This window comes from Diadema antillarum, unplaced genomic scaffold, assembly GCF_040938485.1.
Source record: "Diadema antillarum isolate AM-2024a unplaced genomic scaffold, OU_Dant_1.0 seq00000908_RagTag, whole genome shotgun sequence".
Classification (NCBI taxonomy): Eukaryota; Metazoa; Echinodermata; class Echinoidea; order Diadematoida; family Diadematidae; genus Diadema; species Diadema antillarum.
The window spans coordinates 658,601-674,341 of NW_027271765.1; the positions used below are offsets into that span (position 1 = coordinate 658,601).

Here is a 15,741-nt window from a genome sequence, read left to right on the forward strand (position 1 = left end):
AATGCACAAAATTGCAAACTCAATGACCTTCCCTCCCCCCCAAAAATGGCAAGACAGCTCCTGCCAAGATTTACACTGTTCAAAATCTAAAATGGAATTTGTTAAGAAACAACAAAAATCACTTTCATCTGCATGCATGCGAGCTGATGAACATTTTGTTGAATGGATATGTAAACTTCTCAGCCTCGCAAAGCAAAAAAAAAAAGGCGACTCTGTCAACTAACTGTCCATTTTGGAAACATCGTTCATGATAATCATTCTCGTATACGACAACACAGGCCACGTTATCAAGCACTCTGGTTAATCATGACGTGACTGCTCCACCTGCCTTTCAATGACTTTTTGCAGAATACTGTGTCGGGCAACAAAGATGCTGCCATGACTATAAAAACTCTAGAGCCATGCATTACCACTCCTTGCTGCAATGGACAAAATGTTCCACTTTCCCTAATGAATACTGACGTGTATCACAAAGTCTCGCCGACTTCCATACATTCACCTTTTTTTGGTTTGATCTTCAAAAGTATTTCACCACACACAACTACAAAAGGAAAGAAACAAATGGATGCACACACTCACACACACACACGCGCGCGCAAACACACAACTCGCATACAATTTTGAACATTTCTTGCCCTCTCACTCTTGAATTTCTTTTGTCGCCTCACCAATTCCCGCCATTGTTACTCTATCGCCGGTTGAAATGCCATTATCTTTGCAGTTATAAACATTAATTCAACTTTTTTTGTCTGTATAACTTTTGTACTCTTCTAGGATCAACTTTACCGATGTATAAAAAAAGAACATCAGCAAAACCAAAGTTAATTTCATGCACATCGTTCACAGACTGACTTCAAACAATTACTCCTCCATTACTAGATTCCTAGAACCACAGAAGCTAGTCTTCCAATGTTCAGATACTTAGAGTCAATTGATCTCTATGTTAAAACTGAAACACATTCAAATATTTCATATTCATTCAACAGCATTTAAAAACTCTTTTTGCAAAAATGCTGTCCGGCAATATTTGCCTAGACTACTGAAAGAATCTCTATCAACTAATAATGCACCTTACACTTTTTTTTTTTTACTGCAACACTTGAATTAAGTAAATGAGTATGATCATACATCATATATTCTCCATGAATGATGAAAAGGATTGGGTTTAGTTACAAATCAATTTTTTTTTTTTACATCAATACGCCTAGAATCACACTGTGGATAAGTTGCGAGTCTCTGACTCTGCCACATGTTTGTGTCTTGGGCTGTATTGCTAAGCAATTCTACATGCCACATTCCAGCGTTGACAGGCTGGTGTTTCGAGTACCCATTTGCCATGGTGTGAGTGGCAGGTCACATCCCTGCTCCTCACCCATCTCCTGAAACATGTTCTCCGGCAGGTCATCCATCATTATGCTGTCACCGATGGACGATGCTGTACTGTTCGAAGTGTCATTGAATGACTGCGCCTCTGCAAACAGATTCTGGCTCTCTGCGATCTCCGCGGGGCTTGCCCTCTGTGGTGCGATGTCGTACTTGAGGTTGTAATCAGCACCATTCTCTGAGGTCACAACAGCAGGCTCCTCCTGGCCCGCAGACCAAGACTGCGTCGAGAGGTCGTTCATCTGCTGGATGTTGCTGGATGATGTGCCCATGTGGTCATTGTACGGTTCAAAGTCTGCTTCCGTTACTTCCAGATCCAAAAGGTCTTGATTCAGATTGCGCTTGGCTGAGAAATTGTTTAGTTGGACTGCTTGGATCTGCCTTACCTGGTCTGCAGTCATAGCTGGCATGACTTGGGTAGCAACCATATCACTTTGACTTGGCAGATAGTCCTGTTGGGTTGGGTATTGGGAGGTGAGGGGTTGTCCCAGGAGCCTGTTGGCAGGCTGCTCAGGAAGAGGCACAGACTGACTGCGGTTTTGCAGGACCCGTTTGTTTGCCGCCATCACGGCCTGCAGTTCAGAAACACTGGCACTGTTCTGCAAGAAGTTCCTCAGCTCAGTTTCCAAGGCTTCCTGTGTGACTGTGTTGTTTATGGTGGGACAAGCTGGTCCGGAGGGATTACGGCGCCTCTGCCACATCGCCTGCTGGCTCTGTGCACCGGGAGCCACGATGGCACCAGTCGGAGTTAATAGCTGAATGTTAGAACCAGGTTGTGCACTTTGCAGGAGGAATGTAGGTTGCTGGGGTATGATTTGTTTTGGGGCTGGGGATGTCATATTTTGGCGAAGCTGCTGCTGCTGCTGCTGCTGATGGTACTGAAGAGAGACAGGGCTGGCAGTAGGGGGCCTCTTGGAACTACTTGATGGTCTCCGCTTGCGTGTGGGTGTAACAAATTCAGACTGCTGCTGACGCTTGCCCTTGCCTTTCCCCCCAGCAGCGAGATCCTGGCCCTGATCAGGGGCTGCTGTGTTCATTAGAACTTGATTCAGTATGGTATTTGCGACAGGATGTGTTGGCTTGGGCTTGAACCTGAGCTTCAGTGGACTCTCCCCGCCATCCAATTCCACGGTATTGATTGGTGTGAAAGAAAACGACTTGCCATCACTGGGGCTGGGTGGAATGCTCTCGCTCCCTTGCTGCATAGGAATTGCAGCACTCTGAGCCCTGACCATGTGCCCAACAGCAGGCAGCTCTGGGATCGGTGTTGTAGGGACACTTCTTACTTCTTTGGGAACAGTGGAACCAATATACGACAGGTCATCTAACGTCAGCAGTCTCTCCAGCATTTTGGGCTGAGTGCTATCATTCGGGTTGAAGATCGCTACCTTTGTACTCTGTGGACACTGTGCCGTTCCTGGATGGCTGTTGTTACTGAGGCTTTGGTTGTTTATTGCTACAGATGACTGAGACTGAGGTAAATTGCTGACCAGGCTGAGCTGTTCTGGCTTTGACTTGTGAGGAAGCATCATGGCGGCAGACATGCCGGAGACAGTCAACATGGTGTTGGCGCTGGTATCTGCATCAGGCAACAGAGAGATCGATGGCTGGGCCACATCTGGACCGAGAATACCACTGGTTTCATCCACAGTCATCTGCTGGATGGGCACAACATTGTTGTTACCAGCAAGAAGCTGCTTACCTCCATTCTGCTGGAGCATGATCCTTGATAATAAGCTATTTTGCTGAGGGATGAGGTCTTGACGTCCAATTGCAATTTCAGCACTGTTGGCAGATGTCACACTGCTGTTATTGCCCAGGGTTGGTTCCTCGCGTCCAGAGTGCACAACCAGCTGCGCCAGCTTGTTCTGCTCCTGCTGGCTCTGTAAATTTTGAGCGGGCATTTGGACATGAGCTAAGACCACGTTTCCAGGCAAATTAACAAGAGTACTGGTGGTGGCTTCCTTTGGTGATAGTAATGATGATGACGAAGTCAATGGACTGGATGTCCTTGATGTGATAGTTTGAGCACTTCGCTGACTGAGCAGGGTCGCAACGGTCTTTCCCCCACCATTTTGTGTCATACCAGCCTTACCACCACTTGACATACTTCTCATGAGCTCCGCAGCCGATATGTTCACTGTACTCTTCACTATTCTGCCTGCTGCTGGAGCCTTATCCAGTTTGCCGAACTGGACTGAAGGGCTGGCGATGGAGGGCTGGCCGGATGCCTGCCTATTCTGGTCCACAGTGTTGGTCTGTATCGGTATACTATTACCTTGGAATGGTTCAGGGTTGATCAGGACAGAAGAAAGTTTCATGGGTTGGGTGGCGAATGTGACAGTCGTAGGTAAAGATGACTGCCCATTGGTTACAACTGACTGAGTGTTCTGCATCGGCACTAATGATGACACTGTTGTTCTCACAGGGGTCGTGGTTGCGGAGGTCAGCTTTGTGACTGGACTTGAGTCAGATGTTACAACACTAGACAAAGTTCTTTCTACGAAAACTGGGGTAACATTTTGCGATCTTGTGTTGCTAGTACCCGTGTTGAAAGCGATTCCCTGAGAAGACAGAACAGTCTTTTGGCAAGCGACATTGGTGGTCGGTACCACAGTATTGGGTTGTGGAGGCACGGCCTGCGCGACCAACGCAACCTGGTTCGGTGCTACATTCTGTCCAGGATTCTGTTGGATTGCAGCATTAGTATTAGTTACAGTCTTGTATCCACCACACACACCCTGTAAGTTTTTGACTTGGTTACCAACAATGACAACCTGACCACCACTCTTGATGACGTTTTGAATACTTGTTGCTGGTATGACTTGGCTGCTGAGCACGGCATTGCCAACTATTTGATTCCCTACAGGTTGAACTACATTGACCGGAGTCTGGTTTCCCACAGCTGCCACAGTCTGCACTGGACTTGAAAACACATTCTGCCCCTGTAGCACGACGTTCATCTGCTGCTGGTTTGTTAGCTTTGGGACACCTTGCATCTGTATGGCCTGCTGTCCTTTCACCACAAGAAGTTGAATTTGCTGGCCGTTTGGTTTTGCTGATGGACTGATCAAAACCATTTGGGCGGGGTTAGTGTCCCTGACAGGTGTTTTGGGTTGTATAGGAGCAAAGCGTCGTTTGCCAGGGCTTTCCTTGGATGCACTATTACTCTCTCCAGAGGTGTTGCTCGAAGACATGTTATTCTCTACATTAGTACTGGTGTCATTTCCCTCGGCAACATACGATGAAGATGAGGTGCCATCTCTCACAGTGTTCACATCCCTCTGCTCTAGCTGCGTAGCTTTGTCTATCTGCGATGCCTGTGGCGTTGTCAGCTCCTCTGACGACCCCGCAGTCGCTTGCTGCTTGAACTGCGCAGGGCTCAGCACGCCCTGAAGCCGCTGCTGGTTCTCCTCCGCCTGCTTCTTGCGCACCTCCTGCCGATACTGCAGGGCCTGCTTGAGGTGGTAGTTGGTCTCCCGGTGGCGCATCTCTGGCGTAAGGTCGTGCCGGAAGTTCTCCATCGTGTGTGACTGGACAATCAGGATGGACTTGGAACACCTGGTGACAAGCTTATTGCTGGTGAGATGCTGGGCCAGTTCCACAAAGTCGGTGAAGGGCTTGCTGGTGACATTGGAGGCCCACTCGCAGATGACCTGGGCAGCTGCCAACTGCAGGTGATCATCGTCCATGCTGCACAGGGAGGCAGGACAGTTGGTGCACTGACCCTGAAGAATGTCACCCTGTAATAGCGAGAGAAAAAAAAATTGACAAACCCGACTTAGCACAATGTCTACACTTACTATGACCCCAATTGTACCTGATTTACAAAACTTTGAAGTAAAATCAGTGCAAGAATGATACTGTAGTAATTGAATAGAGCTGACACTGTACGACTTATTTTCAGTAGTGAGTATTCATTTCATGGAGGGGAGGAGAGGGGTGTGAAATGGCTCTGTCCCTGATATAGAGACAGAACCACATATTTAACGCTTAATAGATTTCTGGCAAATAATGAACTGCATACATCATATACTTTGAGAATCTAGACATACATTCTGCTAGCAAAAATTGTGCAGGTGGTTGAATTCACGATCAAGAATCCCAGACACAGCTCATTTCAAGAGAAAAGATAGCAATTTCCCACCTTGGAAACGATGTAAATTGCATTCTTGTTTATCAAATGGGGGCAATATTGTGGCGAGTTGTTATTAAAGTTTGCGACTATCTATCAATTTGTGAATTTCACAGAAATAAAAATGTTGTGAAATTTATATGGCCAGTACAGTGTGCGGGGAGCCCTACTATATGAGTAACATAAAAAAATGGCATGTAAATGCAAAACTTGTTCTTGTCCCACCTAAAACCTTGGAAACGATGTACATTGTATTCATGCCTCTCAAAGGAGGGCAACATTTTGGCGAGTTGTTAAGTTTGTGACTATCTGTTGATTTGTGAATTTCACAGAAACAAAATTCTTGTGAAATTTATATGGCCTGTACAGTGTGCAGGGATCGGAGGCCTACTACATGAGTAGAAAAAGGCATGAGAAAGCAAAAATTGTTCTTACCCCAGACTTTATGGCAGGTGCATCCAAGAGAGACAGAGAGGGCGACGTCAAATCAGTCTTCTTCTTCACACCGCTGTAGCAATACGTGGAATGCAGAGGTCAAGGACAATGTACCATAACATAAGTCTGAGAAAAAATTTGACGTAAAGAACAATCCTTCAGGAATGTATATTTCACAAGGAATGGACCGCGTACCTTTCATACCTGCAATACAGGGAGTCACTTTGTATGCACAATGTGACTTACATCAGTATTCTCTTAACAAAGCAAGAGTAAATAACAATAATTTCAAGATCACACTAAGAAAAAACTAGAAATGTCGCTATGGCGACTGATGCCTCCGCCATAATGCATGATTCTCCCAATAGGCGTATAGTACAATGTCTTCACAATGTGTGATCCATGACATTTTCACAGAACTGGCAAAATATTGAAATGACAGGTTTGTCAGAAATGTCTTGAACTGGGTTTGCCATAATTTTCTAAGAGTGCAGGTATACATATTTGGGGAATTTTGGGAAAGTTTATGCATTGAGTAATTTCAAAGGTATGAAGAAAGAGTGTGATAACGGTATAAAATATTTTTTTTTGGGGGGGGGGGCATTGAAACCTGGCCTTTGACCCTTAACCATTGACCTTTGACCTTCTGGCTGGAAATTTCCTGGAGAATCTCCATTAGGTAATGCATGTACTAAGTTTTGAAACTAATAATGCAAGCATTGCATATACTAGTATATGAGGGAAATAGTAAAATTTTGAGGAGTTGACCTTGACCTTTGACCCCTGACTATTGACCCATGACCCCTAAATTCCCTAGAGAATCCTTGCCAGACAGTACATGCGTATGTACCAAGTTCCATGAAAATACATTGAACCATTTGCGAGAAAAGTGATATTGCAACATTTTCACCTAACCTTTGACCTTTTGACCTTTAACCTTATGACATGAAACTCTCTCTGGAGAATCTTTACGCAGTAGCACACGTCCACACCAAGTTTTAAGAAAATGCCTTCGGGCATTGCATAGATATGGGGGAAATTGCAACATTTGCAGCATTTGACCTTGACCTTTTGACCTTTGACCTCTTGCCAATGTCACTACAATCTATTCAGCTAATTGTCCCATCATACATCATCCTTGGACCAAGTTTGGTGAAAGCTGCTTCATCCAGTTTTGAGTTATCACGTAGACAGATAAATTTTAGGATTTGACCTTGATCTTTGACCTTTGACCTCTGTCCGATTTTACTGAAAAACTAATCAAGTAATTGTTCCATCATACATCATCCTCGAACAAAGTTTGGTGAAATTTGCTCCATCCAGTCTTGAGTTATCGCGTAAACGGATACAATTTCATGATTTGACCTTGACCTTTGACCTTTAGCTGATTTCATCCAAAATCTAATCAACTAATTGCCCTATCATACTTCATACTTGGACCAAGTAAGGTAAAATTCCAGTAAATATTACTCAAGTTATCGCGTAAACAAAAGCGGACGGACGTACGGACGGACAGACAACCCGAAAACATAATGCCTCCAGCACCACTTCGTGGCGGAGGCATAAAAATAATAGCAAACAACGTCTGAGCACCTGCCATTAAGGTTTATGTCTTAAAAATTACAGCAAATGACCTTCAAAATCATGATGCACTCAGTAAGACATTTGATCAGCTCATTAATGAGTAAAGGACCAGGACATCTTCCAAATGCTAATGGCGCGGTCTTGCATCAAAGTCGCCCATCCTTGAGTAATGGCGGAGTTTGGAAAAGGATATCTCGAATTGCCCCTCGTTCCGAGCCGCCTCGCCTGGACCATTGGAAACACTCCTTTGATGACCTTCCCAAAGTCGGCTGTACTCAGGGCCCGGTGGTTGGAGCTCTCACAGAATGACCTATGATGTAGAAAAGAGCAGAGAATGAAAGGGGGGGGGGGGAGTTATTCCTGCATCAACAAAACATTAAATGTGTTATCTTGTCATTTACTTTTATCACTTGTAGAAAAAAAATTGTTAGTGACTATTACTCACTTGAAACAGACATTCTATGGCTGAAATTTCCAAAACTTGATGAATTTTTTTTTCTTTCTCCTCTAATTCTTGGTAACAAATATTCCTCAAAAGTTGTGTCTCCTTTTGCAGCCAATTAAACTTTCTCAGATATATCTTCACGCAAATATCGTAGCTACAGCTTCAACGGATGCATAGTTCATTTGCCACAAAAACAAAATCTAAATACACGTACACACACACACACACACACAAGATTGATTATTGACCTGTGTTGACAAGCTGGTACTGAAAACCCTGTTATTCTGTCAATATGTTGTTGTAAACACTGAGCTATGAATTTGCATATCAGTGGTCAGACCTTCCATTTCATTCAGACAGGCAAGGTCTATAAAACTTACAGCCCACCTGATACAGGTAACTACATCACGTAGTTCAAAATACTACTTGTGACGTTACTTCGGTGGCTTCAAATCAACCAGAACAAAATAATCCTCCGTGTTTGCTCACAGATGGGTAGCAGAAGACCATTTAAGACCAAATTACATCACAAACAAAGTACATTTGATTCAAAACAACATGTTTACCATCTGACTCAAGGAAACTTACAGTTTTGTGCAAGGGAGAAAAAGAAGATATGACAGGGCACACGACAGACGGACAAGCAGACAGACAGAGAGAGCCAGAGACTGACAGAATGATTTATTAACAGCTTCGCATTTGTTTTCTTAAATGTAAAGCATATGACAGGATTCCAGATATTTCATTTCAAAGTTTATGTCCTTGTTTGCAACTGCACAACATTGTTGAATCAAATGTGACAAAATATATTCTGCGCAAGAGCCTGGGTGCGGAGTGTTTCATGGGAATAGCAGACTGTGAATATCGTTGGACTCCCAGAATCCCCTGCAATGCCCCCCCCCCCCCCCCCTCCGCCCATCCCGACAAGGAACTTGTGGCTGCCCAGCACTCACTCACTCACTCACACACACACACACACACACACACACACACACACACACACACACACACAAACACACACACACACACAATAAGAGCACAAAATGGGCTGGATTTGAAAGCATCAGACTGTGTCATGTCGACTTAAAAAAAAGAAAAAAAAAAAGACATACTCTTCATTGTATTGAGACGAGAGCAAAGAGTAGGGAACAATGTACGTCTAGCTTTGGGAGCATGATCCCCTATGCCTGCCTTAGCTGCACCTAAATCTTTCTGGGTGCACATGCCACTTGGAAGAAGCTACTGCATTGTCACTTTGTAGAGGTCAAACATACAGCACTCCCACCTGAGAGCACATTGCAGAAGCGACAAAAGCGATGCCACTTTCTGGCAATCATGCAAATACTGAATCTCTGTTTCCCAACGTGGTATCCAGATAGATCGACACTTTTTTTGACTACGGACTTTAATACTCCAACGTGTAGAGTGGGTCAACAGGTTCACACGTGACTACTCTACGTCAGGATCAGAAGACAGCCACGTATGCAGAGTGTCAAAAACATGCTCAAATTCCTTTTCTGTTTCACAGAATGATAATTCGGATATTGTGAGATAGCTTACGTACTGACATGAGCATTGTAATAGACTTGTATGGGGCCTCAAATCTGAAATGCAACCAGTAAATACAGATTGTGTAAGGAGTATATTAAAGAAGATTACATGTAGGGTTGGGGGTACCACGTATCGACACCCTAAGGATCTGTAGCTTGTTTATTCTAAAAATATAATACAAATCCGCCTAATTCTTACCTCAAATATGCCATAAATACTGCAGTTTTGAATGTCGTGACCGTCTCGTTGATTATGAATCTCCGTTTTAAAATAGCGCAATTTTAGTGCGTGCGTTCCGTTTTCTTCGCGCAGCTAAAAAGGGAACCTTGCGATCGACACCCCCTCTCCTCCATAGGTATACACGTGAATTTCACAGCATAGGTATACACGTGAATTTCACAGGCCATAGGTAATACACGTGAATTTCACAGCCATGCGTCGTTACTGATCGGATGTGTAATTTTTAGCTTGGTTTGTTTGAGTTTGATTTTCGTTTCTTCGTTTTTATTGTTTTTATAGCTAATGACACTTAATCCCGCGCGTACTTTTTTGTTCTATACGCAAACAGCCATGATACGCAGGGTGTCGATGGGAAGGTGCCCTGTCGATAGGTGGTGCCCCAACCATACAACATTTAATTTCTACTGCTAACGTAACATGTACCTATCTGGGAAAAACAAAATGAAGCAAAACAAAACATGTTTTCCTTTTAAACGTGACTGGGTGACACATCACAAAAACAAAAAGGGAGGAAATTAAAGAGAACACTTTCACTTCTCATTGCTAACTGGTAGAGGAAATTCCGTTAATATTTGACATACAGCCTTCTAATGAAAAGTCCTCTTCTCCCAGCACTATCTTGGGTTTAAAGGGAAGGCTCTGCAACTGCTATCTTTCTCGACTCATGACAAAGTCTGACCACACAATCATAGAACATTTCAATGTCTCTTTGCATGGGAAACGGCCATTATATCTACCACCAAGTTTCCTTAAAGGGCATATTCAAACTTGCAAATGCACTCAGATGATCAACTTCAGTCTTCACTGGGAGGGCGGGGGGGGGGGGGGTTGCTTGGGAGTGGTACACTACCTTCAATTGCCATTCCCCACCACCTTCAGGCTGTCTTTGGTGAATTGATGCAGTTAAATTAGATATGGAGATCAGCAGAAGTTTCATCAAAATTCCAGATCCAATTCCAAATAACAGATCTTTCAAATTTAAGTGACACTTATTGCGACAACATATAAATATATATGCAAAGTACCTGATGCAATGATGTCACCAGCTCACAACTTACTCATTGGTTTATGCATAAATTGTCATAAAATGGTTTTCTTCCCCCATAAAAGTCATAATTCATAAAGTGATTACAACCCCTCTCCCCCTCCCCCTCCCCAGCCCCAAAAATGTCAGTTTTTCTTCTGATATGAATGCATCATGGGAAATTAGAGGAGCTTTCTGTGCTCATCATCTGGAAGATCTTACCATCTCTCCACCTCACACCTCATCTCATTTCCATATGATAATACAGTTGAACCTCTCGTATCCGGACAAGTCGGGACCGGGGCTCATCCGAATAAGGGATTTGGCCGGATACGGGAGACTCAATGCTTTATACATGTACATATACATACACACGTACTCATGTAGCCCATTGTAGTACCACATGTAGTAATGTGTATACTGCAACCTTTTCATTGTTACACTCAGCAACAGACCCCAAACTAGAGGTTCTTGTTTGCAAGAATGAAATCATTTTCTTTTATAAATTCTTGGGATGATTTACCTAAATAATTATTAAGAAATGTATCAAGTAGATCTTGAAAATAAACAGTATGAGTCGACGAAACTACGCTTCAAAATTTGATCATCACGGCTCGGCAAAGTCGACTGTAGGTCGCCATTAGTAGATTGTCTCCCTCTCTCTCTCTGTGTACTGTGTGTGAACAATTTTTGAGTGTTCAATATCATTCCTTGCTCAGCCAATGACTCGAAACAATGCATGTCTATCTAGTCATATCGACCGCTGTGTATGGACCTATATGTGGCAAATGCGATATGAGAGGACTCGAGCGCATAATCTGTCCATGTTCTTGCGATGATTTGGATGTTTGGGGATGTTAAAATGTCTGAAGGTAAGCAGTTTGGAAGGAAATTTGATGTAATGTATGTTAATCATGTTGGAAGTGATATGTAATTCATGTGTGTTTGTGTAATAGTTGTCAAGGAGTTGGGAATCCCCCTTTCCTCCCGTAATTATAAAAAAAAAAAATCACGGCGAGATTGCGTCCGTATACTAAATAGAGAGATCCGGATAAAGGGAGGCCGGATAAGAGAGGTTCAACTGTATATGGTTGTTACACCCAATAAGCCAGTTCGGGGTTTCACTTTGAGTATGAGCAGAAAAAGGTCATGTGTACCAGCAGGGCATGTTGATTTTCAAATTCACTGAGATAAGCATCTGTGATGTAATGATTATTCAAGTGATCCTTATTAAGTGGTGCTTGCCAGCACATCCACCTGACAGCAAAAGCGGTATCTGACAATATCAATGGAAAGAGATTGCTACATTCAATGCAAAATAATGAAATGGATGCTTTCCAAAGTGCCAATGGAAGGATCATTCTGGTCACCTGTTCTACGCAAGTTCATCCTTTGTTTGAACATGACTGATGAATTCCATAAATTGTTACGTTGGGCAAGATTATATCTTCTGTCGCCTTGAAAACTAGTGGAGTGCCTAATGAATGGAGAAAGAAGAAAGGTCATTTGTACCCATGTGCCCATAAGCTAACCCCGAACTGGCTAATTATCACTGTTCCATTTAAACATGTGCAGATTTACAGTTCAAAATCTGTCGCATTTTTAGTCCCAATTCTGTCTAACCTCCTACCAATCTGTTTACTAAGTATTCTTTGCTTTTATTGCCTTTGTCAAAGCTGACCAGATCCTCGATTGGAAAATTTCAATTTTTCAAATGTATGTGATACTCTTACCATTGGTTCAGACAACACATTTTCACTGATAATCATTCCCATAGACAAGCATGCACACACATACACACTGGAGTGTAGGCTAGCCTGGTGATATTCCATCCACGTGTTGCAGGCCTCAGGTGACTTATTTGTTCGCCTTCTATTGTGCCAAAATTGGTTTGCCACGTGTGCCTGGGGAGCTGGCTGTTCACTGCAGCTCATTGTCACCCCGCCCCACAGCCCGGGCACTGGAGAAATTGCCCCAGCGGTGAACTGAAATCCCGGCTGCACCCTGTACTGGCGCTTCTCCTCAGTCCTGTCCCGTCCCGCTCAGCCCCAATTTTCCTCCACTTGAGACGATAACGACTGGAAGGCGAGCATATGAATTGCAGGATCGGTGCCCTGCGATGAATGGACTGCACTGTAACCTAGCCCGGGTCACTGACTTCTTTTAGGGAAGACCCGTATTAACAGGGAATGTAATCTATCAGCCCATGGTACCAACAACACTGACAACCCATTTGATGAGGCTCTAAACTTGAATATATAGTTTTAATTGCAAGGTCACTCCATTTTAGAATGAACAAACAGCAACCCCATCTCCTCCCCTGGAAAAAAAAAAAATGTGGCTCCTGAAATGTTTGAGTGCGGATGACTTCAGCTGGGAAGATCTATAAGAATAAAGGCTACTGGGTACCACACAAAATGCATGCTCATATCATTTCATGGAAATGACATAATATCATGTAAAATTTGTGAATCATATGAGACAACTTTAATCAGTTTTCACACTTTCTTTTCACCATTGGACATAATCAGAACTAAACCAAAATCCTCCTTCTTCAGGTCTGGTTCCATGCGAATTGTACCAACCTACGAAGATGTTACTTAACCATGTCATCTAAACCGAGTATGTAATCTTACAGTAACTGGGAAAGTATTTCTTTACATTTCTTCACGTGTAATACTTAGTGGTGACTGGTACTGTACGTATATCATCTTAACATACACAGAGAGAAGCACCTTTTCACAAAGCATAGTGTTCACAGGTGAGGAGGTACCCATTCACTTGTTGTTTGTGTGTTTACACGGCTAGTTGACTGAGCAGTTTGTCCCTTTTTGCATTACACTAGGAGTAACAGACCTGAGAAGGCCCACTGGAATTCCTTCCTGGGTAACTGTTGTTTTAATTGCAGTCCTCTTTGTTTCTTGTTCTTTTTATAGGAGAAAAGAATAGACCAAAGATTAACATCTATCTGTCTTGGCATTTGAAAATTTGAACATTAAGTTGACAGAATACATGCACCCGAAATATTTTTTTTTTAATCTTAGAAGCAAGTTAGGCAAGGGGCAGTAATGATGGTACATGGATTTGACTAGAGTTTAAAAATTAAATACTGTTGAACAGACTGTCCAATTTTCTTCAAACTTCATTAGACTTCATTTGTGACTCCCTCTTTACCAGCTCAGAATAATGACTTCTGATTACGCAAACAAAGAGGCTCTTGTTCTATGGGTGAAGAAACAACACAAAGAGCCTGCTAATTGCACTGTACAACATAGCAAAACAGCCTTGACTTTCCACTCCCCCTCCCTTTTTTTACTGAAGTTTGACACATGCATTTTCAGCATTGGCACGGCCATCACTGTTTTTCTTTTTCTGATGAGGATACTAATGTAGCTCATTATGTTACTATGCTCAAGGGATGACAGATACCTCCTCTGCCATCTCCACAAATCAAATCCGAGGCTGAATTTTGTCGATCAGTCTACATCATTTTTTCTTCCTATCGCCAAAACAATTTCCTCAAAAAAGTTGCAAGATAGAGACATCTACTTGCTCTGCTCAAGGAAAGGTAACACGGTGTGATGGATGCTACCCAAGTTTAGTCTTGACGCCTTCTCTATTGTGTGTTATCATGTAAGTCATCATGATCACTGTCATCATAGTCTTCCAAAGATGTCATCATCAGTTCCTTGACATCACTATCAGTACTGATGTTGCGGTAATACAGTCCACCTTGCTTAAGTCAAATCTATTTGGACTGAAGAAATAGCTTCAACTTAGAGAAAAATCAACTTTTGAGGGATTAAAATCAATAGAATATAACGAGATGACAACTTGAAAGGACCTTCGACTTAGGCGATTATTCGACTTATGCGAGGTTGACTTTAATCAGGAAGGTTGACTGGATCTCTATACCTTGCCATATTTATTATCACTGTCATAATCACTAACATTATCGTATCTCTGTCATTATAATCACTATCACTATTAATCATCACTACATCATCAGTATATCACTGCTCCTACAAATACTACCGATGATGGTTGATACACTACATAAACACTATTACTGCTACAGTGTCACAGTTATTGAGTGTTGTTATCATACCATCATCATCATCATCATCACTGGCCATCAACGCACTCAAACAAACATCCAGTTCTATACAAAGGATGAAAAAAAGATGGCCGACTACCCTGGCCTTTCTCCAAAGACACAAGCACTGACGGATATGACAAAACAAGACTTTAAATTACCCACACTGAACATCACGACCCATTAACTCTCTGTGTGCCTTGCTCATATGCCCGACTCGAGTGAGGGCTTGCCAACTTCGCATATTCTGCTCACATGCATAACCAAGCACAAACCATTTTGTCATGAATACTGGCTATTTTTAAGAAAAATAGCCATGTCGTTTTGTCAATGAAATTCACATCACAGGAAAGTTTGCAAATTTTCTCAACAATCATGTTGCACCGCATTTCTAGCATAAACGCTTCTATAAAAGAGTTGCAAACAGCTTCGGAAAGCAGAATGTTTTTCCAAAGTTCTCATGTGTTGTTGTCTCAGAATTGTGGCACACAGGAGGCTTATACCCATGGCATACGGAGAGTTAAAGCCGGACTGCAAAGAGATGTTTCCGTAAACAGCTCATTAAAAGCCATACCAAGATAAACCATGCTCTGTGGGGGGCTGACACCTGCAACACAACCTGGGATGTACAAATTTGTATCTACTGTAACAACTTCCTTTGTTTGTTTTTTTCCCCGGCATTGTACCTTGCACATACGTGTGTACATTCCAAATCTCTTGGAAAGCTTTTCTCACACACTGGCTGTTCCCATCCTCATGTGAATCAATCCGTAAGCGAAAAAATATGAATCGTACTCACTCTCTCAAATCCATCTCGGCGTTCTCGAGGCCACATTCAGCCGTGACGG

General features: G+C 42.8%; 1 protein-coding gene across 1 annotated transcript in view; it reads right to left on the reverse strand.

The window, feature by feature from the left end:
• Window positions 1-1,172: 1,172 nt before the first annotated feature.
• The window catches only part of LOC139741164 (uncharacterized), a 77,147-nt gene continuing 62,578 nt past the window's right edge, over window positions 1,173-15,741 (reverse strand). Inside the window, exons 5-7 of the mRNA XM_071651757.1 lie at window positions 7,731-7,847; window positions 5,954-6,038; window positions 1,173-5,126 (exon numbers count right to left, since the gene is read on the reverse strand). Coding sequence (XP_071507858.1) covers window positions 1,284-5,126; window positions 5,954-6,038; window positions 7,731-7,847 — 4,045 coding nt within the window. The 3' untranslated portion in view covers window positions 1,173-1,283. The remainder of the gene's footprint in view (window positions 5,127-5,953; window positions 6,039-7,730; window positions 7,848-15,741) is intronic.